This window comes from Corvus cornix, chromosome 24 (genome assembly GCF_000738735.6).
Source record: "Corvus cornix cornix isolate S_Up_H32 chromosome 24, ASM73873v5, whole genome shotgun sequence".
Taxonomy (NCBI): domain Eukaryota; kingdom Metazoa; phylum Chordata; class Aves; order Passeriformes; family Corvidae; genus Corvus; species Corvus cornix.
The window spans coordinates 1,585,416-1,613,393 of NC_046353.1; the positions used below are offsets into that span (position 1 = coordinate 1,585,416).

At 51.1% G+C, this 27,978-nt stretch overlaps 1 protein-coding gene across 3 annotated transcripts; it reads right to left on the reverse strand.

The window, feature by feature from the left end:
• Positions 1-104: 104 nt before the first annotated feature.
• Positions 105-27,911, reverse strand: DIXDC1 (DIX domain containing 1). 3 transcript variants are annotated; one of them, XM_010403832.4, is made up of 20 exons: positions 25,266-25,511; positions 16,889-17,018; positions 16,004-16,129; positions 14,895-15,135; positions 13,760-13,867; positions 9,400-9,512; positions 8,897-9,045; positions 7,879-7,968; positions 7,728-7,781; positions 7,257-7,307; positions 6,194-6,298; positions 5,709-5,762; positions 5,105-5,197; positions 4,956-5,027; positions 4,233-4,319; positions 3,930-4,091; positions 3,759-3,825; positions 3,052-3,160; positions 2,755-2,863; positions 105-1,903 (listed from the first exon to the last, which is right to left on the reverse strand). In XM_010403832.4, the coding sequence occupies exons 1-20, from the start codon at positions 25,323-25,325 to the stop codon at positions 1,823-1,825; spliced, it is 2,061 nt and encodes a 686-aa protein (XP_010402134.2). In that variant the 5' UTR covers positions 25,326-25,511; the 3' UTR covers positions 105-1,822. The 3 variants fall into 3 exon arrangements, with proteins under 3 accessions (XP_010402134.2, XP_010402136.1, XP_010402135.2); XM_010403833.4 differs by lacking the exon at positions 25,266-25,511 and adding an exon at positions 27,711-27,911 and having other exon boundaries at positions 211-1,903; XM_010403834.4 differs by lacking the exons at positions 13,760-13,867; positions 14,895-15,135; positions 16,004-16,129; positions 16,889-17,018; positions 25,266-25,511 and adding an exon at positions 11,557-13,751.
• Positions 27,912-27,978: the final 67 nt, after the last annotated feature.

Sequence of the window (27,978 nt, forward strand, 5' to 3'; positions counted from 1 at the left end):
AAAACTCATTTAAAAGTGACACCTTTTGCTTTTATGAGAGAGAAACCTCCCAAACGAAACTGCTCATCTGAGTAGCAGAGATGGATGTGAAGCTGGCAACTACAGACCTTGAAAATTGTCATAATTTGCTCCATGAAACTCCAGCCCCGGTGTGTGGCCGTTGCTGAAATAAAACTGATGAGTAAAACCCGAGGAATGAAACACTTATGAGCAGTTTGCAATTCAAATACAATTGATCTCAGTATCACAAACCCATGCCCTCTTCACCAGAGATCATGCAACAGAGAAACTATGTCCAGGGAGGAAGAAAATCTTTGTTTCTTTTCCAAAAGGGATGTATTTTCCCCATTAATTAACTTGTTCACTGATGAACTTTCCTCCTGCTGTCTGTAAGCAGAAAGTCACACAAATTGTCCAGAACAGGAGGCAGCTTGTGTTGTGCCAATGTGGCACAAAACCACACAAGAGCCTTGATATAAAACCCAGTATTAACCAGTTGGATTTCCATAGTAAAATAAAATTACAAGGCCAATGTTGTGTCAACAGAAGACGATACAAACCATCTCAGCATCCACCAGGAAAGGAGTAAAACACAGTATAATGCGTGCAGAAATATACAGAGAGCACTTGCACTAGTATAAAAATATCCACAGTCCTCAGACAGATGTGAATCGGTACAAAATAATTCCAAGAACATGTTTACAAAAGGACGTGTTAATATAAAACAGTAAAACCAGGTTGCCCCTCTGCCAGCCTCATGCACAGCACACACAGACAGTCCATGGAAGGGCCGCAGGAGCTGGGAAGGAGCAGAGCCCTGATGTGCCGTTTGACCTCCCGAGCCCGCAGGCGATGCAGAGAAACAAAACCACAAAACCGAAGGGAAAAATCCACCCTTGGGGATTTTAGGGCTCGTTCTTTCCCCAGCAGTTCCTTCCTGATCCTTCAGGACTCGGCAGAGCAAGGAACTGGTGTGGGTAAGTGCTTGGTGGCTCTGCCAGTGCGGGGACGGCAGCAGAGGGATGCCTGTGCACAGGAGGTGACAGCAGGAGGACAGAGGCTCAGCACAGACAGGGGGTGTAGAGACCTCAGGAAGCAGCTGATTCCAGCTCCCCCACCCGTGAAATCCTTCAGCAAACAAACAAGCACCAGGATCCCACAGTCCCCATGGCTGCAGAGCAAACCCAGAGGGCCTCGGAAATGGGAACAGCTTTGGAGAGCAAGTGGGGAAAGCAGGGCTGGGAAATGGGAGCCTGAGTTTGGGAGAAAGGGAGCTTGGCCAGGTTGGTGAGCTTTGCTTCAGACCATGCATAAACCCTCCCCAGGACAGGTCCTGTCAGTCTGGAATGTCCACAGAGTCACTCTGCTCCTGCAGGACAAAGCTGGTCCAACCTTCTGCTCTCACAATCCAGCAGCTTCTTCTCCATGAAGGCAAAGCTTCACATTTTCGCCATCAGTGCAGATTTCTGTGACACCAGCACAGGAGACGCCGAGCTGAGCCCGCAGCACACAGTGCAGAGATGGAGGAGCAGGAGAAGGGAGCAAAGCATCCTTAAGGCCTCCAGGGTTTCGCTGACAGGGCCAAGCTGGGCGTTTCTGTCCCACAGACCCGTCCCCGCAGCCTCAGGACAGCAGCTGCCCTCAGGCACGGGCAGTCAGGTGCCAGCTGTCCATGCACGCAGCCTGCACCACCCGTGGCTTGCACAGAGGCTCTTTTTTGGCAGCTTGAATTGGCCTCCTCCCAGCACGAGGGCTCCTTGGTCACTCTCCGAGCTCCGCAGACAGTCACAGGTTTCCATAGAAACAGGACTTGAAAGCTCCATTAATTCTCCCCGTGGTCTTCTTCCACCCAGGCCACGATTTTCCCCTCCCAGCCAGGAATGATGTCATCATCATGGAATACCTACAAAATAAAATAAAGGATTTCAGTCATGTCTGGGGTCTGACACCACAGCTCTGCAGTGTGAGGGGCATCGGGGGCATTAAATCAAATCCCAGCTCAGATTTCTCTAAACAATCCAGGGAACACTGACATGGGAATGATGGCTGAGGTTTGAGTCACATTTTCAGGTTTTAGGTAAAAAACAGACCAGGCCTCTTTAACCAGTGAATATCAAGGTTATTATTGGCTTTTATTTTTGACAGAAAAGGTAAACTAAAGACAGGAAACATGCCTTTTCTGAGCCAGACCACAGCCTCCAGCTGCTGCTGCTGCCTGTTCCCAGAGAGGGTGACCCTTTGCCCTTGTCTTAATCAATTTGTGAAGCAAGAACTGTCCCAATAACCTGTAATGAATCCAATCCACACCCACACCAGCCTGAGCATGAACAGGGCTGCACTGCAGCACACAAAGGGAATGATGCCACACACACAGCTCTCTGAAAAAAACTTCAGAGGAAAGTAAGAGATTGTGTTTTTAATACATGCTCTCCCATTGCAACAAGTTTTGTAAAGCCACTGGAAGGGCCAGAAGTGCAGCCTGGATTTTTTGCTGTGTCCCCTGAGCTGTGTCACAGACTGGCTTTGCCCAAGGGGCTCTGCAACTCCCAGGCAGTCACAACGACATCCACAGAATTGCTTTAGCTGAGGATGAAAACATCCCATTTTAGCACAAGAGGAGCTTAATCTACATCTGAGAAAGCAGACAGTTTTTTTTGGGGGGAACATCCAGTATTTCATTAGTTAAAAGTGAGGTGACCACGGTCCCCAGGGCTGTGTGGTGACACTGATCCCAAAGCTCAATTCCACATTTACCTCCTCCTTCACTGTGCCAAACTCTGGATCCAGGGCTTTGAAGTGGTACCGGTGGGATCCTTCCCGGTCGATGGCTGCCTTGAAGTCCTTCAGAGTCACTTCCCCTAACCTGCAAGGGAAATAAATACAAAAACAAAAGACAAAAACAAAGCTCAGCGACTCCTGCAGATCATTTTCCCCAGCCAATGGCATGAAATCCAGTCAAGGCACAGCAAACCTGTGCTGGCTGGGAGCATTCCCAGAAAATCAGAGTGCTGGTTTTAGGGGCACAGGAGGGCCAGGAAGGCCCAGCCTCACCTCTTTGGTATGCTGACCATGAAGGGCGTGAGGGAGCGGTCGGTGAAGTACAACACTTTGGTGCAGGCACTGGTGCTCATCACGGGCGTGCTCTGAGAGTGAGGCAGCTCTGCAAAGCAGCAACTCGCTGATTATCACCCCTTATCATCATTAGCCCTCCCTATCTCCCGTTCCAGCTGGCCAGGATGGATGGTGGAGTGTGGATTTTAATTTGCCCATTTGTATTTCTCTCCCTGACTCCTGCGTTGTCTCCTGCTCCCCCCAAGAGCTGAAACAGAGGAACTGAACTCCACAGTTTTAAGACTCCTTTTATGCAGAAAATACTCTGGACGCTTGGAAATGTGATATTCAAAAAGACTTCTCTGTTCTGTGGATAGGAAAGGCAGTAAACACTGAGCAGGGAACACTTCTTTGTCCCCACTAGATGGTGCAAAGCAGCAGGAAAGCTGGGATGACATCCCTTTCCCAGGGATTGCCATGGCTATTTGTGCTGCAGCACTGCCCAAGTGGCCCAGACTCCCATTGAGATGATGCTCTACAAAGAAACAGCCATAAATACGTGTCCCCTTCCCTTTGCAGGGAACTCTGATCCAGGCAGGATCCTGTGCAGGTGAAGCTGGAGGGGGCAGATTCCCAAGGGGATTCTACACCCAGGAACCTGAGCAGTGAATCTAGCAGTGGAAGGGCAGGATCTGCAAGGCACTTACTGGATTTGGGAGGCCAGGAGTCTCTGCACTCGTTGGTTGCTCTGCTTGCTGGTGACTTCCCCCGGACCTGGAGTGCAAAGCCAAAAAAACAAGGACAAAGTGTCACTTCCCAGTCAGAGTCCTCTAGGTGGTGTGTGAGGGGCAGAATGAAGAGCTCTGGGAAGCCTTTACCCTCCTCTCCTGCCTCTTCTGCGTCTCCATGCGGTGCAGGCGCTCCATGAGGCTGGAGATGCCCTGCTCCAGGCTGTCGATGGTGTGGTGCTGGGGGTCGTGGCCACTGAAGCTGTTCCTGAGGCTGCGGAGGGCGTCCCGGACCAGCTGCAAGTCGTTGGTCTGCCCAAAACACCACAAGTGAGACCAGCCCCAGGCTGCTGCCTCCTCATCTTCCTTTCCCCAGCAAGGGGAAACCTCTCTTAACAAAATGAAAGAGTTCCAGGATATCTGGCTGGGAATGCGCCCCTCAGGTGCACTTACCCCTCGGTGGGCTGTGGGGGCAGCTCCTTTTCCTGCTGGCTGGAGAAAGCCATTGCTCTGGGCACTGTGACTGCTGTAAGCCATCACCTGGCATGGGGAAAATGTGGGTGTCAGGACCTCCCCAAAAATCCCCATTTATGGACTTCAAAATGAGAGAGAATGAGAGCTTTCCACATCAGTGATAAAACTCCCATCTTCTTCCAGATAAAGGCACTCCCTAAAGTGTGCAGGGAGTTCCTGGTCACAGCACAGACCTGATTCCTCACATAAAGGTGGAAAAAAAAGAGGCAGAGCCTGGCAGGGCCTTGCTGCTACATCAGAGGGCTCTGCAAGCTCTGGTGAGTACAGTGTCAGGTGGCACTGGGCAGGGACAGGTTTTGGGGCTGGCCTTTCCCCCAAGACTCAATACCAGGGTCAGCAGGAAAAGGAGGAGGAAAACTGAGCTGTGGTCCAACCATTCCCAGGGTCAGAGCTGAAGCTGGAAGCTGAAAAACCCTCTGGCTTTCCTTACTGTTTCATCCCTGAGGATTCTGAGCTGGAGTGCTCAGTGCTGGGATTTTTGGCAAGATGGGTATTCTGTGGGGTCTGCCTGCCTTGGTCAGGGCTCTGGCAGTGAGAAGGCAGAGCAAGACCTCTCTGGGATGAAGGGGAGGGTTTCTGGAGACAGGCAGCTCCAGAGTGCTGGACAAACCTCACCCCATGTGTGGCCCAAGGCTCCCGTACCTCCTCAGCTTCTCTCTTCATGCAGTGAGCCAGCAGGGCCTCCTTGTGCTCCAGCTCCCGCTCCAGATCCACCTGTGGAGGTGCAGCAGAGGAGTCACCACCAACTGGGCCACCCAGGCCAGCTCCCAGTGCAGCCCAGCTCGCCCTACCTGCTGGTAGCTGGCCTCAGAAAGCTGCCTGAGCATTTCATCCAGCTTGGTCTGGTGCTGCTGCAAGTGCCGATCCTTCTGGCACAGCTCCTTCTGCAACACAGGGATCCAGGGAATCAGCAGGGCAGGGAGGGAGGCTTGGTCATCTTCCCATGGCAGGGAAAACTGTGTTATCTGCCAGGATCAGGTGACCTGCACAGGGTGTGCTCTGCCAGATGTTAGAGCTGAGTGTCAGAGCTTTTTTCTGACAAGATCAATCAGGTTTTTATTGCCCAGAGTCCCCTTGGCCAAAGACCCGCTGCTGAGGCCACACAGCTGTCCCAGAGAACACAAGATTCCCAAGGGATCAGAGGACAGCCAGGTCACCCAACCTCATCTGCACAAGTGCTGGACACTCAGCAGCCACCACCAAAAACCACAGCAATAAAAGATCTGTCAGAAGCTGTGGGGGGAATGCAAAGAACATCTGGTCCCTTCACCTCATCACAAACACCCCTGGCTCCTGCAACGCATTCCCAGGGGTGTCCAAGTGCAGGGGAGAGACAACAATCCCATTCCCAGAACTGAAGAACTACCCGAACCCCCAGGGAAGAGGTTCCATTACTTTGTATTCTGCCAGCAGCCGGTTTCTCTCTTCAACCTTCCTCTGGAGGTCAACCTGCAGGAATAACACCCACGTGTGAGGCAGATATTCCCAGACAGTGAAAACCTCTGCCCTTTGTGCTGAACGGTGACCAAAAACCTGCAGAGGTCCAGGCAGCTGATGTTTAGGGTGGCAACCTTTGGACAGAGACCTGCACAAGGCAGTGCCACCTGCTGACCCAGGGAGTGAGGAGGGACAAATGCAACAGCACTGAAAACATCAGGGAAAGCCCCTCCCTGTCCCAGCTGAAGGTCCTGGAGGACAGGAAGCGGCAGTGAAGGTCAGGAATCTCCACCCTCACAGCTGGCCAGCAGACTGTGAGCAGCCTGTGCTGTGCAGAGACCTTTGACTGCTTGTTCACTATCCCACGACCCTGAAATCTCTGCTGCAACCACCCTCAGGGCCACCAACCCCCAGCCAAAACACCCCCAGCAGCAATGACTCACGTTCTGGTTGTGCAGCTCCTCCTTGTCCATGTTGGCTCTCAGCAGCTCCTGCTTGAGCTGCAGGACTGAAGCGTCCTGCTGGATCAGCCTCTGCTGCAGAGCGTCCTGGGGAGAGGTGATCTCTGCAGGGAGGTGCAGGGAGGGCAGAGACCCTTCCCGGGGGGTCAGTGACCCCGGACAGTGGCCAGAACACACTGTGGCCACTCGGGGCTGAGGTGCTGCCAGGGGCCCCAGAGGGCTCTCAGCCCTCCTGCCTCTCTCTTACCCAAAACTGATTTCCCTGCCAACATTTTGGCCATCAGGACAAAGGGATTTCTCTGCTTCAGCTTAAATTTCCTCTCCAGAAGTGACAGGCATTGGCTCTCATGGATAGGAACGGCTCTGGAGGGAGTTCAGGGCCCTGCAGCTCCTGATCAGCCACGCACCCAGAGGGCACAGAGAGGCCAACGTCAGCCCAGGACACCTTAAGCCCTGAGCGTGACCCAGTTGTGCAGTGAAATCCTCTCTGGAGAGGCCAAAGTCAGCACTAATTCTGCACCTTTCACTCACCCAGAGCTCCACCTTGGACAGCTACTGCTGTTTGCTCCCTTCTGACAGGCAGCTCTAAAATTACCTCTGTCAGGAGATCAGCAGTGTTCACCACTCCAGGGGCACAAACTGAGCCCTTTCTGGGCAGGATGGGGTACCCCAGGCTCTTTTTCCTGTGCTGGCAGGAATGAGTTCACTGGGCCAGTGCTACTGGGTGTGTACTCCAAGAGAGAGGAGGAAATAAAAGAGCCAGGAGAACCAAACAATTTATGCCTCATTTTGTTTAGGAGAAAACAGGGGAAAAAACCAAAAGAGGGGATATTTGACCACAATCCTACAGACAGAGCAGAAACCAGGAAATCCAGCTCCTTGTACCTGCCTGAAAATTCAGAAATAAACCACAGGCTCCCCCACCTCCAAGCCCCCAGTACTCCTCCTTCCACCATCTGAGATTCCTCAAAGGTAGATGGTTGCTGCTGGCCCTACTCACCCAAAGCATTACTATTTATTTTTGATGAAATGCCCCTTTCCTCACCTTTATTCCCTGGAGGTTTCGAGCTTCTTGTTTGTATTTCAGCAGCTCCTTCTGCAAATGCAACACAATTACATTAAATGGCACCTTGTCACCCCTTCAAAACCAACCAGAGCCAGTGTTTTCTGCTGCAGGAGGAAGCACATCCCACCTTTTCCCACAGATCCAAGAGCCAGTCAGGCCCTGAGCAATTTTAATGAGTTACAAACGTGACAAAGAGCTGAGCAGCTCATTAAAGTCCTGAGGAAAAACATGATTGCCCAGTCCCCCAAATCTGTCCTTCAGGTCAACATCAAACACTTCTGCCAGCATCAGAACTGGTCCCAAACCTCCAGAGTTGGAGCCCAAACAGAATACTCCCCATTTCATCCATCATATTGTCCACCCTGCCCCATCCCCACTCCATTTCCCCCAAAAAAACAAGTAAAACAATCTGCAAAACCTCTCTCTCCCCTCCATCTGTCACCCTCTAACCTTCAGATCTTGATTTTCTTCCACACTCTGGTCCAGACGGCTTCGGATGATGATCTGAATGCAAAGTATCAGCGTTGTTATTGTGCAGCAGGGGCAGGGCAGTGCAAAAGGCAGCTGGAGCAGGGAAATTTGGGGACAGGGATGTGCTCACCAGCTGCTCCTCAGGGCAGGCTCCGCGCTCAGAAAGTTCAAAGGACCCTTCCTGCTCATCCTCAGGTAAAGACCCATTGAGCAACAAAGCCTGGGGAGAAAAAGGGGGAAAAAAATCTCCTTTTCAGAGATTTCAAAGAGAAAGAGGTGAGCTGCAGCTCTGGCCAGCAGTCACTCCTATCAACCGTCCCCAACCAGCTTCATTTCCCATTTCTGCCAATTTATTCCCTCAAAAATGAGTAGGTTGTTTTCAGGAATGAACAAGAAGATTTGTCCCCTGGAAAGCTCTCCCAGGGGTCTGTCAGCCCATGCTCTTCCCCACAGGAAGAACCAAACAAGGACAGCTCAGACTTCCAGCGAGTGAAGTCTCAGCTTTAGCACCCTATAGGGGGTGTGTGCATCAGATCCCCTACATTTCAACCAAACTCTGACACACTGGAGGCTCTCAAGTACTGAGTAAGAGGAGGAAAATCGATGAATCAAATCCAGTTTCCTGGCTGGCCACATCAGCTGCCTCTCCTCGCTCCCAGGGGATGAGAGGGCAGCAGTGCCAGTCCCTCCTCTCCATGCTCCCAGTGGGCACAAAATGCAGCCAGATTTTACCAGTGAACCAAGGAATTTTTTAATTTTTTTTTGGTGACTCTTTTGTGTCCCGCCCATTGTCCCCGGGGAAAGTGCCCGCCCAGCTGCCTGTGCTCCTCACACAATCTCTGCTTTGTTTACTGCCACATAAATATTTACAATTCAAAGCCACCCTGGGTTCCCAGCACAAACAGAAAGGGATGTTCCTGAGAGAGTTCAGTGCCTTCACCATATGGATCAGGGGCTCTGCTCCCCAGGCAGAGCCAAACACACACTGGGCTGAGGGGCAGGGAGGGGAAGCGAGGGAAAGGTCCCACAAATAACTAATTGTGGGGAGAATGTGCCAAAAATGAAGGTTCAGCCGAGCTCATGGAACAGCTGATGCAGGGCTGGGTGACCCTGGAAGGGAACACTCTCTGAGAAGAAAAATCTCTCACCTGCAAACCCGAAATCATCTTTTTCGCCTCCTCCATTTCCTTTTCCAGGTGGTCCTGCTGTTCCAAAAGCTGCTCCTCCCATGAGTTCTCCAAGTAGGAGCCAGAGTTCCCTGCCTGCCACTCGGGCTGGAAGTGAGAATCAGCCTCTTCTGCAAGAGAGAACAGCTGGGTGTGCTCAGGGCAGCCCAGAAAGGACATGCACCACTCACCAGTGCCAAGGAAGCAGCTACAGGTGTGACAGCTCATCTGACCCCAAGGATTTATGCCTCATTCTTGAGCTTTCCTACACACACTTTATCCCAGGGAATTTTGCACCTGACTCAGGGAGATTTCCAAGCACAGCACTGGGGACAGTGTGTGCCACAGAGCACCTGTGGGGTTTGCAGAGCATCCCCCAGTGCCAGACAGTGCCCCAAGGACACCCTGGAGGCAGCATTAAACAATTCCAGTCCCTGGGGAGCTTTTCAGCAAGTTTATCACACAAAGAAGTCCCAATGTTTTACCTGTTTTAGTCTCTGTTTCTTCACTTTGGAGGATCACAAGCCTCTCCTTCTCCTCCGAGGGAGCTACAGTGGAGTCACTCTTTGCACTGTGGACAGGGCTGGGTGATGTCAGGCTGCAGAGCAAGGCAGGAACAGTTCTTTTAGATGAAGATGATGTTGCTCAGCACTAATTTTCAACAAGCATTTCTCCATATTCACTTTTATCTAAGAATTATCTGAATCCCAGAGAAACCTTCGACAACCCAACCTGGGCATGTAATTTTTTCAATACAAACTCTCACACAGGGGTAGGACCACACTCAGGGCTAATTTACTGCCAGCCTTATGCTGCACAAAAAGCCACCCTGGTTTCATCTCTTGCTCCAGAGCTTCCAGATGAATCATTTCAACTTTAAATCCCAGTATTTTTGAGAGTCAGATTCCACTCACTCGTGTTCTTCAATTAAAACTTCTCAAGTGCCCACATATTTTCACAGGAGCCATCTCAGCTGACTGGGAGGTTCAAGCAATCCTTCTCTCAGAAATTCTTCCTGAGTGCATCTCCCAGACAACATCAAAAGGTGGCTGAAGCTCACTGACCCATTCAATGTACCCCGAAAGTCGCAGGAATTAATCCTTGCAAGTGTGAGCAGGAGTTAATTTTTCATTCTCCCCCAACACAGAAACAAAGGACAGGGAACAAAAAGAAAAACAGTGTGGAAATAATATAATAGGTTTAGAAAAATAAGAGGCTTCAGCAGCTCCCTCCCTGCATCTTCCCAGCACTGCTGCTCTGTCCCCCACAGCTCCCACAGAATGGGAAAAGCCCTGCAATAGAGATGGAAATGACTTGCTGCTCCTGCCTGCCCCACTCCCACGGCCAGGGCAAGCCTCTCCTCATTTAAATCACAGACCTGAGTCCAGTTTTTGTGGTCCAGACTTCCCCCATGTTAGAGGGAAAGAAGAACCATTGTCCAATAGAAATCTCCAACAGGGACAGAACCTGTCCTTCCAGGTGTGTGCATGATTCTTAAAGGGGTCCAGGCCACCTGGCTTTGCTCCAGGATTTAACTCCAGGAATTCCAAATCCATCACAGCAGTCCCTCATTAGGCATATTTTTAATATAAAATCTGTAACCAGCCCCCTGCTCCTGCTCGTTGCTGAATGGGGGCACGGCATAAAATTATGGGATCTTTTTTTTTTAATGCTGTTTATTATTTGATTTGGCAGTTCTGCTGGGATTGCATTATGCAACAAGAGCCAGAGGAAAGGCTGAAACTTTCACACAACACAGATGCCAGCAGGATGCCCAGCTGGTCTAACATGGCCAGCAGCTCCGGGAGGGATTTCACTTCCTTCTAGGAACAGACCTCAGAATTCCCTCCCTCCTGTTCTCAGCTGATTCTCTGAAAATGCCCTCACCCTGAGGCACTGCTGGCTGCCATCCATGCAAATCTGTCCCAGAAAAACACCAGCCACGGATGGGAGAGAAGGTGGTGAAACAGGGGAACCAAAAAGGACGAGCAGGATGAAAAACAAGGGTATGAGCCTGGAAATAACATTCTAAATCCGCTTCTCCCAGCACTGGATCCACAGCCCAAAGCCAACATAAGGGACCACAGGTGGGGATAGGTCCCCACAGCACAGACAGCTTTACATTTCCTTAGGCATTTCCACATCCCCAGACCCCTTCCAGGCAGTTTTCCTATTTCTGAAGGCCACTGGGTTCACCCAGCATCCATAAACACCTCCCAAACATTCCAAACAGTGGCAGAGCCAGAGGCAGCTGAAGCAGCAGCACAGGTCAGGCTGCTTTATGCATCATCCAATGAATGCTGGAAACACTTCCCCAGGTTCTGTATCAGTGCAACCCATCAGAGTATGAAATACCCGCTGATGCAATTCCTTTACAAGTGCATAACAATTCCCTCTTAAAGCATGCAGAAACGAGGGCTGGGAAATGAAAGCTTTCCAAGAGAGATTTATGATGCAAACTGCTCCACTTTATTCCTTTCACCACTTGGTTCCTTAACCCACATCCTGCCTCCCCCGAACCCCAGATCCGCCAGCACAGCCAAGGCTTCAGGGCAATGAACCTCAGCGCTGCCTGAACCCCCCTGATTTTAATGAACACCCCATCCCTGCTGTTCCCAAGGACAATGGCAACAATCGCTCACCATTTGACCTGCTTCCCTCCCATGATCCCACTTTAACCTCTCGCCTCACAGAATCCGCAGGATCCCGGCTCCGGTCATGCCTCGTTCCCTTCACGTGCCCAGGGCTCAGTGCAGAGGTCGCCAGCTCCTGTCAAACTCCTGGAGGAAGCTCTGCGAGCCAGACTGCTGAGCGGGTTCCCAGCAGAAACAACACGCACACGGAATAACCAACTCAGGGTCTTCGCCGGCTGAGAGGCAAAGCCGCAGCCCCCACCAGCGGGTTCGATTCTGGAGTCAGGGAATTCTGCAGCCTGCCTTCGGCTCCTGCTGGTTTTCCTCGCGGGTTATTTGTCTCCTGCTGCTGCATTTTGGTCAGCTGCACAGCTGCTTGTTGTCATCACAAGGCTCCCGGCTTGCCGGGGCTGTTTCTCATCCCATCCTGCCCTCCTTGTGCTGCCGAGCATCCGAGCAGCCGCCGGGGGAAGGAGCTGCTGCCACCGCGGGTCCCTGCGCTTCCCGAGGGATGCGGGCTCTTCCCAGGCAGCTCTCCCAGCCCCAGGCACGGCTCCCTCTCCCTCCTGCTGTCACACGGGCTGTGCAGGCACAGCCTTTCTCCGAGATGCCTGGCTCAGGGGTGGGGGAGGGAGTGCTGCTGGAAGGGGAGGGGAAAGGGAGAGGGATGGGTGAGGGGCTCAGCAGCCTGGGAATCATTTCGGCAGCCTGCGCTTATTGGAGCTGCCGTCCCTGGGAATTCTGTGAGCGAGGCTGGGAGAGCTCTGAGCAGGGAAGGAGCTGCTGCAGGGCCGGGGATGCTGCCCTGGGACTCCACAGCAGCAGGATCGGATGGAGGGGGCGGCTGCACTCAATAACCATGACTCTCACTAATAAAAAAAGCATCTCGTTTCTCCCAGCTGGTTCTAACTGAGCTAAGCACATTTCTCCCTGCAAGGAAAGGGAAAGCATCTCATTTTCATCATGCAGAACTGTGTCAGCAGAGACACCCCCAGCAGCTGGAGGGGCAGAATGCCCCCAATTTTTGATCACTTATGTAAAGATTCTCGCTGTGTTCTGCCCTATCAGCAATAATATCAACACTGCACTGTGGTCAGAGAATTCATGGCATTATGGGCAAAAATAAAATAAAAATGCAGGATGCGCAGAGAAATTTTTGTTTACCACGAAAATCCTACCAAAATATGAGCAAACAGCAGCCACCTGACAATCTCCAATAGGACTGAAGAATACGTAAAATATTCCAGCTCCCTTAAACTGGAGGATGAGAGCAGGGAGCAGCATGTGGCACTCCTGAGCTCACGGTTCAGGAGCCAATGCCAAGGTCCTGTGACACTATCCATGAAATCCGGCTGCCGAGAGCAGGATTTTTACATCCCCCCTGGCAGGCCAGCCTCAAAAGCACGCTGCTGACATCATGTGGAGGCACTGCTCCAGCTCTGGCTCACTGGGAGCCCCACACTCCTCCAAATGTCTATTTATGAACACGCTCTCAATGACACACAGCAGATTTGGGGGATAAACACGAACCCTTGTGTTTTTCTCCTCTGTTGGGCAAAATATCCTTAATTTTCAGGTACACAGAGAATTATTGGTGCTGTGGAGCATAAAAATCAGCCTGAGAAACACTGGGGAAACGTCCTGCCTGCTGAGAGGCTGTCAGTGGCAATCTGTCCTTGGCAAATGAGCTCATCACCCCCACACAAACTGGAGGGAGGCACTCGGGGAACAGCCCAGGCAGGGGAAGGACACGGCAAAGCAGAGTTGGGGCTCTCAGTGCGAACAGGAGACCCTGAACCCACGAGCTGCAGCTCCCCACGTGCAGCTCTGCCCTCGGATCTCCAGATGAGATTAACTGGAGCGCAGCACCATTTCCAGAGGGAGCTCCAGTGTGTTCAGTAACACAGTTCTGGCTCTTCCAAGTAGTTTCTGGTTCTCTGGGGGAAAAGGGAGCGGCTTCCCTTTACTACGAAGCTCTCCATGCTGGATCAGCTCCCTCACTAGAGTAGTTTTTCTTCAAAAGCCCTTTTTTGCTGCACTTTCTCTCCTATATCCATGAAAACAACAACAGAAAACTGCTTCACGTTGATTCCCGAGGCTTCACCCTCCAGATCAACCCTTTTCCATCAGAAATGAGCAGATTTTGGTGAGGAGAACGGGCACTTTAGGGAATGTCAGACCAAGGACACATCTTGGCCATAAAATTCCTCACCTGGAAGGGTGGGACTCCAGTGGCACGTTCTGCTGCCCCTCGTACTGCTGCACCAGGGCCCGCACGCTCCAGCAGGGATTCTCAATCTCCTCATCCATGCTGCTGTTCCTGGAGGTGACAATCACAAAATGAGGGGAGCCTCACCTGACTGCAGCAGGAATTCCTCTGTCTCCAAAGAGGAGGGGAGGAAAGCTAAGGAAAGGGAGGTAAGGAGGAGGGGACAGCCAGAAAAATGCCAATTTTCCTATCAGGGATCTCCATCTTCTTGGTGCTAAGGGAAAACAGGCAAACAGGCCTTGCTGTTTTAAACTCATCCCTAATTCTGTGACTAGAAAACTCCAAAAGCTCTGGAAATGCAAGGAAACATCGCAAGGACTGTGTTTTTTTACTGAAGAACTCCAAGACCTTTGCAAGGGAAACCTTTAACATTTCATTTTTCAACAAAATGTGCCATTTCAGCCGCATTTCCAGACTTTCACAGGAGCTCCCTTGAGCCAATCTCAAATGGGCAAATGACCTTAGCTGTGTAAATGAAACCCTGCACAGCCCCACCACCTGGCTCCCCGTTAAATGTCATTACTATTATTATTATTATTGTCACCCACACAGCACCTTTGGCAAGTGGCAAATGGGATTTTCAGAATTATTCCCGGTGTGTGTGGATCCCCAGCATCCCCAGCACTCAGCAGCTGCCTGGAGCAGTGGGATGAGCAATGGAGGAGCCAGAACAGACTTGTACAACGTCCTCAGCTCTGGAAATAAAGCTCCCAGATCTCTGCCCAGCACCTGGGGGGAAAACCTGACTTTTCTTTCACTTGGCATAAGAACATCTCCAAGGAGACAGCACCAAGGGCAGCGTGGGGAAAAGGAGGCAGCACAGTTCCCCCTGCCTTGGCCAGAACTCCCTGTTCTTTTCCAGGGAGATAAAGAGAGACCCAGCTGCTATTTTGCTGTAAAACCTGAGAATGGCTGCAGAGCCAGGTCAGGGCCCCCTCTGCGAGGGCACTTTTTAGGTGTTTTTGTACAACAGGAGCTTCCTCACGCCAGGATACAATGGAGAAAGATGCATTTCTTTTCATTTGAATTTTCATTTGAATCCAACCCAGCCTCACGTAACCAGGGAAAAGCCCCTCACCTCTGTCTGTGCCTGAACACGTCCCGGCCGGACTGCTGGACATCCTGCCGGACATCGGCCAGGGCGGCCACTGCCCCTTGGGCCACGGCGGCGGCCGAGCGCGGCCGGAGGCTGCCCGGGGGTGCTGCCCAGCTCCTGCCCCCCGAGCCAGGGGTGCCAGCCCTGCCCGAGCCTGGTTTGAAGTGAGCAGCCAAGGCCAGGATCAGCCTCATGGTGGATTTCAAGTTCCCATCGACAATATCTGCAAAACGCAAAGCTCTGGGTCGTTAAGGTGAAGTGCCACTGGAGCTGTGGCTGCGCAGCAAGATGGAGATAATTGAAGCCAGCAGAGCTGTTCCAGCTCAGCTCTGGTGCTGCAGGGCACAGCAAAGTGCCTGCCCTCTCCACAGCTCAGGTTCAGAGCTCTGAGCAGCCCTGAGCCTCCCCTTCATGGCCATTTCCAGCCTTAATTACTGCACACACAGTTACTGAATGCTCTCGCAGAAGCAGAGCAGTTACTGAGGACTGACCACTGACTTTATCAGCACAGAATTCCCTTTTTTAAAACACAAAAGACAGAACAGCAACGTGCCATAAACTGTTTGCAGCACCTTGCAAATGTTAATTAATCATTTTTAGTGGTATCACACAAGGCATTTTCCAGCACGCTGGTGTCATGGCAAAGATCAGCCACTCCTTCAGACCAAGATTTCCCAAAACAATTTAGTCAGAGCTACTCAAAGTCCTGACTAAACCACGCCACAGACATGTGACTGTGTGCTGTGTCTCCTCCCTATTTCCAGCCCGTGGCTTCCAGTGAACCACAAATATTTTTTCCGTGTCTCCTTTCACTCTAGCAGGTTTCTGTGTCCTTTTGGTGAAAGACTCCAAGCCTGTATTCCTCATTACACCATTCCCTGAGCTTCTGAGTGCTCAGTAGCAGGAAAAAAAGTCACTTTTTTCTCTGCATTGTCCATCTTTCAGCACAAAACCTTCACTAAACCAGAGGGGGAAAAATCCCCAACTCCCCCACAAACTGACACATTAATTTACACATAAATTACCTGCTTGATATAAAACAAAGCCAGAACAGGATTTCAACAGCTAAAATCACCCCCAGGGCCACGTACCTTTAGCTGACGTCTGGTGCATGCGGATCTTTCTCGATGCCACAAACTGTAAGACTTTCTCCACATTCTCCCTCATCTCCTGCTGGCTCTTGGGGTTGACCTCGATGCCACTCAGCTTCTCACCAGCTGAAGGGAGGGGAGAAGCTTTAACCGAGGAGAACTGACCCGCTGGGGACTGTCAGAGGGATTGCCGGGGGTGGGGCACTGCTCTGCTCTCATGTCTGGGTGCTACATGCGGCTTCTTGTCCTGCTTGACAGGAACCCAGCACCAGGGATAACTGGGCTGGCGGCTGCATTGGGATTATATTAAGAACTGCGGGGCTGGAGCAGGATTCTGTCAGGATTTGTGACCCTGTGAGGGACCCACGCTGGAGCTGCCTGTTCCCAAAGGACTGAACTCCATGGAAAGGGCCCAGCTGGTGAAGAACCGCAGCCTGTGGGAAAGACCCACTTGGGAGAAGTTTGGAGAACTGTCTGCTGTGCCTGGGACCCCACTGGGGCAGAGGATGAGTGTGAGGAGGAAGGAGCAGCGAGGCCAATGAACTCACTGCACCCCCTGTGCCCTGCCCAGGGAGAAGGGATCACATCAGCAAACAGGTCACTCTTCCCAAAAAACACCCACTGACTCCACGCCAGCCCTGTGGGAGTTCCCACTGCCCCTGCCAGGTTTCAGCCCATCTGCCGTAACTGCCTCTGAACCATAAGTGCTTTAATAGAATTGCATTTATCATCTGCTTTGGGATTGTTTTCCTTTCCAGCTGCCCCTTCCCCATGAGCTCTGCACCCCCAGGAACATCTGCCTGGCAGATGCCAGAGCTGAGGCAGCCCCTCCACACCACAGCCAGAGCTGCAGGGGGAAAAACAGGGCCAGATGGCACCACTGACCTACAATCTCAATGAGCAGGGCAAGAGTGACCCCATCCCGCAGATCCTGCCTCAGGTCCTGCACTGGCTTCGCTGCTGGCTTCTTCTTCAGCTGGGAGTTCACCCAGGCCACGTAGGCCTGCAGCTGTTGCTGGAAACAGAAAACAAAATGTTTGCACTGCAGGGGCAGTCACAGGGCTCTCGCTTCTCTCTCTGATCTTCACAGACCTCAGTCTTCTGCCCTCGAAAACAAACACCAGAGGCCTCACCCCAAAGGCTGGCTGACATCCCTGCCTGCTGTGGGGCAGCTCAGCCCTCGCCAGCGTGGGAGGAGGGAGCAGGACAGGACTCCTGAGCTGAGCACAGCTGACCAAAGAGCTTTTCACTGCATCTCATCTGTGTTTGAGCCAAACCAAGGCTGTCATCCCCTCACTTTGGGGGCCACAATTTGCTCACTCAGTGTCCCATCCACACTGTTTTCATATCAAGAAAGCAGAAAACCCACAATGCAGAAGCAGGGAACTCTGAGTTACTGCCCATTAAACAATTCCACAACAACCAGGGGAGATTTCCTGAAAGAGCCAAGAGCCTCCCTCTGTAGAACTCCCAGCCTGGCTCATTTGGAACAGTTGTACATCCCCTCCACGTCCTGGGAGCTGCCTCAGCACTTCCAGTGGCCCGGTTTCTATTCCTGCACACAGGGAAGCTGGCTTGGGCCCTGGGAGCAAGGAACAGCACCTGTCCAGCAGCTCAGGAGGGATGCTGTGTGTGGGAAGGACCAGGGAAACTCAAACTCAGGCTCCTGCTCACCCTGAGGACCCATCTGGCACAAATGACCCAAAGGCAAAGAGCAGATCCAAACGACCTTTCCCTTTCCATCCCCCTCTCTGTAACCCTTCCAGGGCTGCTGGAAAGGCTGCAATCCCTTTGGGCAGGGCTGCTGGGGGACATGGAGGGTAAGCAAACTGATCCATTTATGGGATTACCTCCCTTTTCACTAAGCTTCCCATTATTGTGCCGATGGAGCAGGTTTTAACCCCCATTCCATATGATCTCAGCAGTGTCAGGCAGAGTTTATGCTTTTACAGCCCATCAAAGTCACAATCTGGTCACAGCCTCACTCTTAATTATCCCGACATAGGAAATCCAACTTTAATCACACATGGCTCGGTCTGCTGGTTCAGAAAGGTGCCTGGACCTGTGTCCAGGCAGCTCTGCTCACTCAGCAGAGGCTGGGGAGCTGGAAGGGGACGGGAGCTGAGGGCCTGCCTGGTGGCTCTGGGAAAAAAGGGAGCAGAAATGGCAAATCTGACCCATCTTTGCTGGAGCAGACCTGGCCTGCCCTGGGGAGGGGCTCTGCAGCTTCTTCTGCTGCAGTAGCAGCAATGTCCAGCCCCAGAAGTCTTTATTTTCTACTTTTCTAATCATTTCAGGAACTGGCACTAATTCACCAAGGACCTTCCAGCCTGCAGAAAATCTGCAGTTTCTGGAGGAGTGTCTCATTTAAAGGAAAAACCCTTTCACCAGGCAGTTTGTTTTCTGTTCCTTCTCTCAGAACATTCCTTGTGCATTCACCAAAAAGAATTTTTGGCAAGCTTTTAGTCTCTATCTCTTAAAAACACGAGGAGGTTGACACTGTTATTATTAGTAAAAAAAAAAAAGCCATTCCTAAATCCCAGAGCAGTTACATTTTAAACAATGAGCATTAAAAGGAGGCTTCTGAGGCAATGGAATTGGGATGGCACCAGGACAAAGTCATTTCATTCCCGTGGCTGCTGTAATTCTGCAGACTTACACTTCATTAACAGACTTGGTTGGTTTTGGGTTTTTCCATTAAACATAAGATTTTCCTGCAGACGTTCAGACAGTTGGACTGAAGAGTATTTCCTAACTTTGTACCCAAAAACCTGGCAGACTGAATGAGTTCAGCAAGAGCCTTGGATTGCTCAAAGCCCAGAAATGCAGGGAGAGAGCTGTCACTGCTGGCAGCCCAGGGGAGCATGTGACTGAACTTGCCAAGGAAATATATCAGAAATAAAAGTTTAGTGACCTAAAAATGGCAAAGCGCTGTGAAACACATGAAGGGACAAAGCCCCTGAGCTGCTCAGCAGAAACCCCAAGGGCAATTTTTGAAGCTGGTGAGTCAAAAACGCTTCACTTCTCCATCAGCTGGGGAATAACAAGGACATTGTGGGCCACACCTTCAGTCCTTCACCTTCAACACAGCCACAAGGCCTCCACCCTCAGATTCACACCTCTAAATCCACAGGTTCAGATCTCTAAAAAAAGTGGAAGATTTTTTCTTTCACCCCCTCAAGATTCCATTTGTTTCAAGCCCCAAGGCAGCTACCTCAACACAGCCCTAAATATTAACACAGCAACGTGATTTGCTGCTTGGATAGACATCATTCCTGCCATCTATCCTGGAAAATACTCCAGGGATCAACTTCCACCACAGGGAGGACAAGGATTTCCTGGGATGTGTCCTGCCCTGGGAACAGCAGCTCTTCCCACTCCACAAAAATACTCCTGAGCCTGCATTTGCCCACAAAAATGCACCAAACCCACAGCTTCCATCCCCATGGATGCATCACAACACTCAGTCTCACACAGGTCTCAGTTCCTTTTAGCCAACAAGACCCCAAAAACATGGCTGGGAACAAACATGACACATCTCAGGCCTTCCTGCTTCCCCTGCACTTCGGTGTGAGCTCCTGCTCAGCCCAGTCTTAGAATTTCCAGGGCTCACACTGCTCAGTTCCTCACCAACAATTCTTCCAAACCCAGAATTTTTCAGAGGAAAACCAGCCTGGTGTGGGGTTTACTATACAGAACACACATTATTTAGGATTATGGTGGAGCTAAGCTTAATCCTGTTTACATTAACACAGCTTTGTGTTCCAGAAAAAGCCTCTTTTACCTGTACCTCGCCATGGGGAAGAGCAGCAGCTTCACCTGAAGGGAGCTGGAGCCCAGGCTGCTCCAGGCAGATCTTTGTGGGGTGTTTTTATCTTACTCTGGAAGGCTCTGCAGGGCAGGAGAAGATTTTTGAAGCAAGGTGTGATGGACTACAGGACATCCCAACAGAGTTCCATGGGCAAATTACAGGTTGGGACATGTGAGGTTAATTTTCACCTCTCTGAGATTTAAATATTGCACATTTTGGTCTTGAACAAATGGACAAAATCATTTTTTTTATAGCAAGAAGGGCCTGCCCTCCTCACCCTCATCTTTCAGGAGATCCTGTGACACTCTCTGCTTCTAGAAACAGATCCCTTCTCTACACTGATGTCATGAGTTTGAATCCATCCTCATCACTGGATTTAGAGAATCATGTTTTTGAGGCTCTTTACACCGATTTCCCTTGGTGCACTGCTTTAGATGAGTTGGAATCTATCCTTATTGTTGAATTTAGGGAATCATCCTCCCAGAATGACGTTTTTCAGGCTCTTTACACCAACTTCTCTTTGTTGCACAGTTGTGGCCACTGCCCAAGCCCCAGGTCTGACAAGGTCAGCAAGAAGAGCCCTCGTGCTGCGGGGCAACTCCCAGGATGAAAGGAACTCACTGTTCCTCCCTCCCAGAGCACTGAACCAAAGGTCTGCAGCAGCCTAATTGCATCAGGATGTGGTGGTTGAAGCCCTGTATGATTTTGAAGCTTTCTGACATTACCTTAATTAGATAGGAACTGTAATTTTCCATCCAGCCTTCCTGCAGTTTGCTGATTTATTTTTTGTTGTTGTTCAAGGAGGCCTTTGTAGGAGCAGAAAACACAAACTCCCAAGCAAAGAAAATTATTCTCTCTGCTCTCAAAGCCAGGAAAAGATTTTTTTTGCCTCTCAAAATTGATGCTTGAATGTGATTCAGGTTTTTTTCAATGTACTGAGATGCATCCAACAGTGAAAACCACCCAGATACGACAACAGTGATGCCAGAATGACCAACAGCACCCACAGGAGTTCTCCTTCACAAAACACATAATTTAAAGCAGAAGGTGCTGATTTCCAGAGTGCCCAGCTCTCCAGCAGGACATGGAATTTTTGACGACAAAGTTTTCCATCTTTTTCTCAGTCCTTTCTTTACCCATTAAGAGGAAGAGCTGAAGTGCAAACAGCAAGGCCCAGTTCCACCCAAACTCCCTAAATTATTTCTACCACTTTGATTTTCACTTCTTGTAAAGCCGAAAAACTGCCGTGGCCATTCCAGAGTCATCCAACCTCCAGTGCAGGATGAAGTAATTCCTACCTGTGCCTAAATACACAGGTATTGTACTCATTTTGTGCTGTGAAAGGGCTTAATAATGCAAATGTAAGATCCTGAACCAGCACCACCACTCACTTTATGCTCACCAGGTATCTGAGGCCTTTTCACACCCAGGGAGAATTTCTGTGCCAGCTGCAGACAAAAAATAAAGGCAAAAACTGGCAAAAAGCTGAGCTCTGAGTACAAACTGCCGGGACTTCAGAGCACATGATTCACCCTGAGTTATCAAATGGTTCCACTCCACCCAAACGAAGCCTAAGGTCTGTCACAGCACGCTGCACTGAGACATCCCCTGAGGAAAGAAAAGGAGCTTTGTTCCTTCTTTAGCAGGATCCCCATCCCCAGGCAGGGAGAGGCAGCCCTGTGAGGAGCCTGAGCTCCTCAGGACTGCAAAATCTGCAGGCAGGGGCTTTGCAGAGGGGAAGGGACATCCAGGGAGGCTCCCTGGCCCAGGGTGAAGGGCTTTAAAGGCACATTTAGGACACAGAATTTTGAATTCCCTCTGCCCATGACTTGCTGGGAGTGTGGCAGCCCCTTCACCTCTGCAAGCCTCACTTGCTACCCACAAAGCAGCTGTAAAAAATCTTCATATTCCTGGTAAAATGGTTTGAAACCAGGAAATCTGCGAGTGTTCCTGTGCAAATGCTCTGTAAGGACACCCTGCCAAGGGACAGCCTGGCTTAGCCACCAAGGCAGGGATTGAGTCCTAACTGCTCCACCCTCCCTAATCCTGTAGAGCAGCAAATACATCCTTCCCCTGCTGAGAAGTCCCACTGCTGGCCAGGCACGAGGGTTTGGGGAAAAATTGATATGAATTCCTTGCTAGAGCAAGGAATGATCTGCTAGAGCACATCTGGGGGTAAATGCAGGTGTGGGGAGCCCCAGCTGTGTTTTCTGGTCTCTGTGCTGGAGACTTGGGAGGCTTTCAGGGCGGCAGCTGCCCAGTCAGGCCAGACAGCCTGGAAAGGCTCAAAGGGCTCTTCAGATCCAGCCATCTCCCCCTGGCTTTAACAGGATGGGGAAGGTGTGAAATCCTGCCCGCCTCACCCCAAAACGAAGCTGGGGTGAAGAAACAGCAGCACCTCTAGAGCTCAGTGTGTTCAGGGAAGCTCTGAGGGATTCACCGCTCCAGGGAGCACCGGGGCTGAGGAGGATGAGGGAGCCAGAAGTCAAAACAGTTCTCCATGGTGAATCCTATTAATGTATAAATAGCCCTGGCGGCGCGGAGAGGCACGGCTCCTTCAGCTGAGATCACACAGCACAGACCTTTGTGTCACAGCTCAGGACCTTACCCCGAGGGCAGCAGAGCCAGGGCCAGGCCACGCTGCCAGAAAATAACCCCAAACACAGAAACAAACCAAAATCAACCGCAGGACACTGCCCAGGGTGAGGATTCACACCCCACAGGCAGGATGGCACCTCAGCACCTCAACCCCGCCAAAGGATGCGGCAAAGATGGGCGAAGGAGAGGGGTTGTACATGTGGGAAATCCAGGAATTACCCCCTCAGCTGAGAACCGGGGGAAATACTCCATGAAGCCCTCGGTGAGGGACAGAACACAGCCCTGCAGCATTTCCTGCCTGCACAGAGCGGGGCAGGGGCAGCTCTCACCTCGAAAATGTGGGGAGATTTCCCCTCATGGGCAGATAACCCTGCATTTTACTTGGCTGGGAGACCCTGCTTTCCAATCAACCTCAGCTTGGGCCCTTAAAATCTCCCTGTCCTCTCTGGAATGAATTGTTTGTTCAACATAATCTATGGGGGGTGGGGGGGGGGAAGTAGTATTTTAAATTACTCACTGCACACAAGCAGACACATAATTAAGCTTGCCAGAGGAAATGATCCCCGAGCTCGAAAAAGAGAAGGTGTGCTATTGTTAAAAGGCAGGCTTGGCGCTGCCAGGCCCATTTCTGACACGTTTCTCTGGGCCCCATCTGTTTTAAAGAGCTGACAGAAGTGTCAGCACATAAATAAACTGCGTTTCCCCGAGGAGGGAGAACAGGCTGAGGCCACATGGACGGAGTCACCGCAGATGAGACCCCTCTCCGTGGTTCCCTTTCATTAAAAACTCCTGCTTTTAGCAGCCACACTTCCCAGGGCACCATCCAGCTGTGGGACTGAATTATTTATCGGCCTGGGAGCAGGAGGAGTCCCCACAAACAGCAGGGAAACACCTTCAAGGCAGGGCAGGCCATTAATGGGAGAAACACGGGAGGTGCCCACGGGGGACTTCGCTGCCTCTCAGCATCAAACAAAACCATCCTGGCTTTAGATGTCTGCAGGTGACAGCGTCCACGAAGGCTTTGACTCTGAAATGAAAGGGGGAAAAGGGAAATAAAGTGGCCTGGAGTGACAGTTTAGCAATTGAGGGGCCCCTTCAGCAGGCGGTGATTCCTTACATGAAGCACCAGTCCAGCACTGGGCTGTGGAGCAGGACAGGCAGGAGCTGCAGAAAGGACAATGATGCCCCCTTCTCCGGCACTAATTAGGGGATAATTGGGCTGCTGAGGTGGCCCTTGGTGAGAAGGATGGAGAGGGAGAGGGAAAACAAGGCAAGGGAACAAAAGAAAGTTCCCTGTAGCCTCTTGGCTGCGTTGGGTTTGGTCACCACCCTCCACTGTCAGGGAGCTCTGCTGGGATCACACCTCGGGACTCTAACACATTAATATTTGTGTAAATAAACACCTAAATAAGTGAAAAAATATGGAGAGGACGCACAGTTAGTGATCACAACAGCAGGGACGGAATGACAGGGCTCCTCTCTCATTTCCAGTGCCTGGGGTGTGAGGTGCATCCTTGGCAAGTCACAGGTTCTCCTCTGCAAAACTGATTTTAGTTTTACTTTTGTTGCAAGCTGCAGGGTGTGAGGAGGTAGAAAGATCCCGTGAATCTGTTTTTACGGTGGGAAAGTTTTTTCCACAGCTGAGCTGTCTGTGGGTAAAACCAGCCAGCGTGAGGCACTGAATGTCACTGGGGTCTGCTCCCGTTATTAATTATATTATTTATATATAAGTCACTATTCGTGCCTGAGGAGGATGTGCTGCCCTCGAGCACAGGAAGTGTGAGCTCGACCTAAACCCAGACCTTGGCTGGCTAAAAATGAGCCTGACGCTGTGCGGAGGAGGGATGGAGCGATTCCAGCTCGGCTCAGCCATCCGAGGAGACCTGGGGCCGCCGTGGAGCCGGCAGCAGGCTCAGCTTTCACCCCCAGTTTGTTTTCCCGGTGGTGAAGCCCAGCAGGGATGTCCAGTGTCCATTTTCTGTGGATAACGGGGTCGTGGGGGCACAGCAGCCAAGCTCTGCCTGGCTGAGGAATCACCAAGCACTGAACAAAATTAAGTTCTGCACTCTAAGAAAGAATAAAAACCTCCCCAAGAGAAGATCCCTGCGACCAAGTGAGAAATAAAACAGCAGCCACTCTCTGGTTCCAGCAAATCCCCCAGAGTTTTTCTTCCTTTCCAGCTTACAGATGGCACATCGTGCTCCAGCATGGGCATTACTGAGTCCATAAATATCCAACAAAACTGGTTTTTTGTGCCCCCTAAAGAGGGAAGTCCCACTGCACTCCCCACACAGCCACGGGATTCCCATCTCTGGAGTTTCTTGGTGCATCTCCTTATTTTAGGATTCATTACTCTCCTGACAGCAGAATAAGCAAATAAAGAACACTTCGAAAATTACATTTTCCAGACCAAGTTGAATTTCAGTCCCACGAGGATTCAATTTACAGAAAAAGATGAGGGGAAAAAAAAAAAACCCAAACAGCTCTTTGTCAGCCTCTCCTAAAAACTGAGTCCACAAAGCAGATTTACAACCCCCAGACACGCAGACACCGCTCATCCCTCAGGAGAGGAGTCAATTTTACACAATAAACTCTGCCCCACAGCCTCCTGCCGTTTGTATTATTTACTGGGACAGCAGCAAAGCAGCGAGAAGAGCATAAAACCCCCGAGCTGAAAACACCGCCTGTAACACCAGCCACGAACTCCTCACCAAACTCCCTCCGGCTCGCAGCCCCCCTGCTGAGGAGCCACCACCAAACCTCGCTGCTTTCCCCCCCTTCTCTGCCCCACAAAGCACCGAGAACGAAACAATTCTGCACAAACCCGCCTTCCCTCTGGGGCCGGGACTTTACCTCGGTGAAGCCCTCCTGAAGGATATCCAGCAAATTCCCCCTGGCCAGGCAGGCGAGCATGGTCCCGGGCGAGCCGCCGGCGGCGGGCGGGGGGCTCAGGGCGTGCGGGGCAGCGCTGCCGGCGCCTCGGGGCGCCTCTGCCTCCTCTTCCTCCCGAGCACAAAGGCCGGGAGCTCATCGGGAACGGCGCTCATCGTCCCATATGTGCAGCCCGGGCAGAGTTGAGCCGGAGTGGCGGCTCGCTTTGGGCATGCTCGGCGGGAGGAGGGAGCAGCTCGGGCGGAGATGTCACACGGTTGTCACGGCAACGCCGCGGCTTTACGAGATGCAGGCGCGGGGAAAACATCTGAAACCCATTTCCAGCCAGTCCACACGCAGAAAAAAACCCCCCCAAACTCGCTGTGTAAATGAGATTTTTCAAACCCGCCATACACAGAGAGCCCTGCTTGGTGTGGGGGTCGGGAGGAGGAGGAGGGCAGGGAGGTGATGCCTTGCACGGGGAGGGAAGCACAGAGAGAAGATCACTCTGCAGCCACAGGAAGCTGCACGCCAGGCCACGACCGCTGGAAGGTTTGCACGTTTGAACATTGCATTTTTCAATTAAAAAAAAAAAAAAAAAAAGAGAGAAAACGTCCCAACAATTAAATCCAACCCCCAGCTCGTTTTGTACATCAATAAGTACACCCATCACAGAAATAAGTATCGAGTATCTCCAGGCAGCCTCTCGAAGTTGGTGTCACCTTACAGGAAGCGACCAGGGGGAAAGAAAAAAAGGAAAATGAAACCAGAATGAGTGAAAACCCCTCCAGTCAGGGGCTCTGCCTGGCAGGCACAGAGCAGCACTGCCAGCACTGATCCCGGTGCCTTCAGGTTCCAAAATATCTTGCCAAGCGTTTCTAAGTGTGAGAAACATTTAAAAACAAACTTTTTTTTCCTGCCTAAGTGTTGAAGCATCCTGAGGAAAAATCAAGGCATAATTTCACTGTTTTAACCTAGCCTAGCTGAAATATAGAAAGAGAAGCAACAGGTCATTTCCCTCTGTAACCAACCCAAAAGGAGGCAGTTCCCTCACCTCCAGTTTTAAATTACTCCTGTTTGCTCTCCCTGCTTTTCATAATTCCGTGGGAGTTGAGATTTTTATGTTTTCATCGATTCTAATACCACATCTGTTAAGCAAAACAACAGATTACAGCAAGGCTTAGCCTTGTAAGCTGGAGATGCTGGGGGGTTGGAGCCTTGATCCCGTTTACTTTTGAGCTTCAAAATGCCATTAAAAAAATATTTAACCCCATTTTTAAGATGCAATTGAGTAGCTTATGCCTGTGCAATTCCAGTAAAATTTTGTGGAAAAGCTAAGTGGTTTCCCCATGAGACAGAAAGTGACCTAATTTTAAAGGAAAAACCAACAAAGCACAGAGCTCTCACTGTGGACTTTAAAATGCTCTTCTTGACCAATTGTTTATTACATATATTTATATTGATTACATTATATATATTTATCACCTGGTTTTTACATAGTAAACACACATTCACAGAGGATTTGTAACATAACATGGAAGGATGCTGAGATTTTTGGGTCAACCAAGAGGAGCTGGGACTGAAATCCGGCATCCAGGGGCTCCCTTTCATCCCATCTCCCTCTTGCAGAGCCCCCCACCCACCCCAACACCAGCACAGCAAAGGCAAAAAGTTCAAAATGTTCTCCTTTTCCCTGCCAGGCTCGGGTACAGGCCTGCTCAGAGATTTTCCCATCAAAGATTTCCTTCTGCAGGGGGTTTCTTATCTCTGCCTGAATGCCAGGGAATAGAGACCAGGCTGGATGTGCTGAGCCATTCTTCTGTGCATTGTGGGGACACAAATGGGTCTGGGGTGGGTGTGTGGGCTGAAAATAACTTTTCAAAATTAAATTCTACTTCTCCCTTTGTGTTTCACTCTGAAATTTCCAGCTGCTCGTGGCAGGAATTGTGTTTTTCTGTCACTTTTACACAACAGATGCCTTTCCATGTCACTTTTGCCAGAAGCCTCTCACTAACAGGAGTGCTGCTTCAGAATTCCCCCTGAACTTTCCCAAAGGAATCATCTCCCCAGTGATTCCAAACCTATCGGGGCAATGATACCCAAAAATGCCCCCAGCAGCTGCTCCTGGGGTGAGTGGCCCGAGCCCAGCCCACAGGGTGGTGACACTTCGGCTGGTGGCATTGCCATCTCCTGGCCACTTCCAGCATGACCCAACCCTTGTCCTTGCACAGTAAAAGTGTGGCTGGGGACATAAAAACAAGCGAGGCTGGATCAGGAATTCACCTGTGGGGTTTGTGGGGCCGTAACTGCAGCAATAACCCACAGAGCTGCTTAAAGCCACTCCTGCAGTGTGTCACCGACCTCAAAGTCCTCATGAAGCACCCAAAAGAGACAGAAAGGACACAAAAAAGGCTGCTGGGAACTCACAGAGGCCGCAGGAGGCTGTGGGGGGTGACAGGGCACCGTGTCCATCAGAGTCCCCATGCTGGATGTCACAGCTCAGTGCCAAGGGAAGGTCCCAGCACTCCTGAAACCTGAGGGGAAAAGCAAATCCACCAGGGACCTGAGCCCTCAGAGGGGCTGCGTGGCCCCAGGTGCCTCTGGAAATGGGGTGGGATGGGGTCTGGAGCACCGGGATGCCCAGGAGCAGGGCTGGGATGGGCTGTGGGGCTGGAACGTGGGGAACAGGCACAGG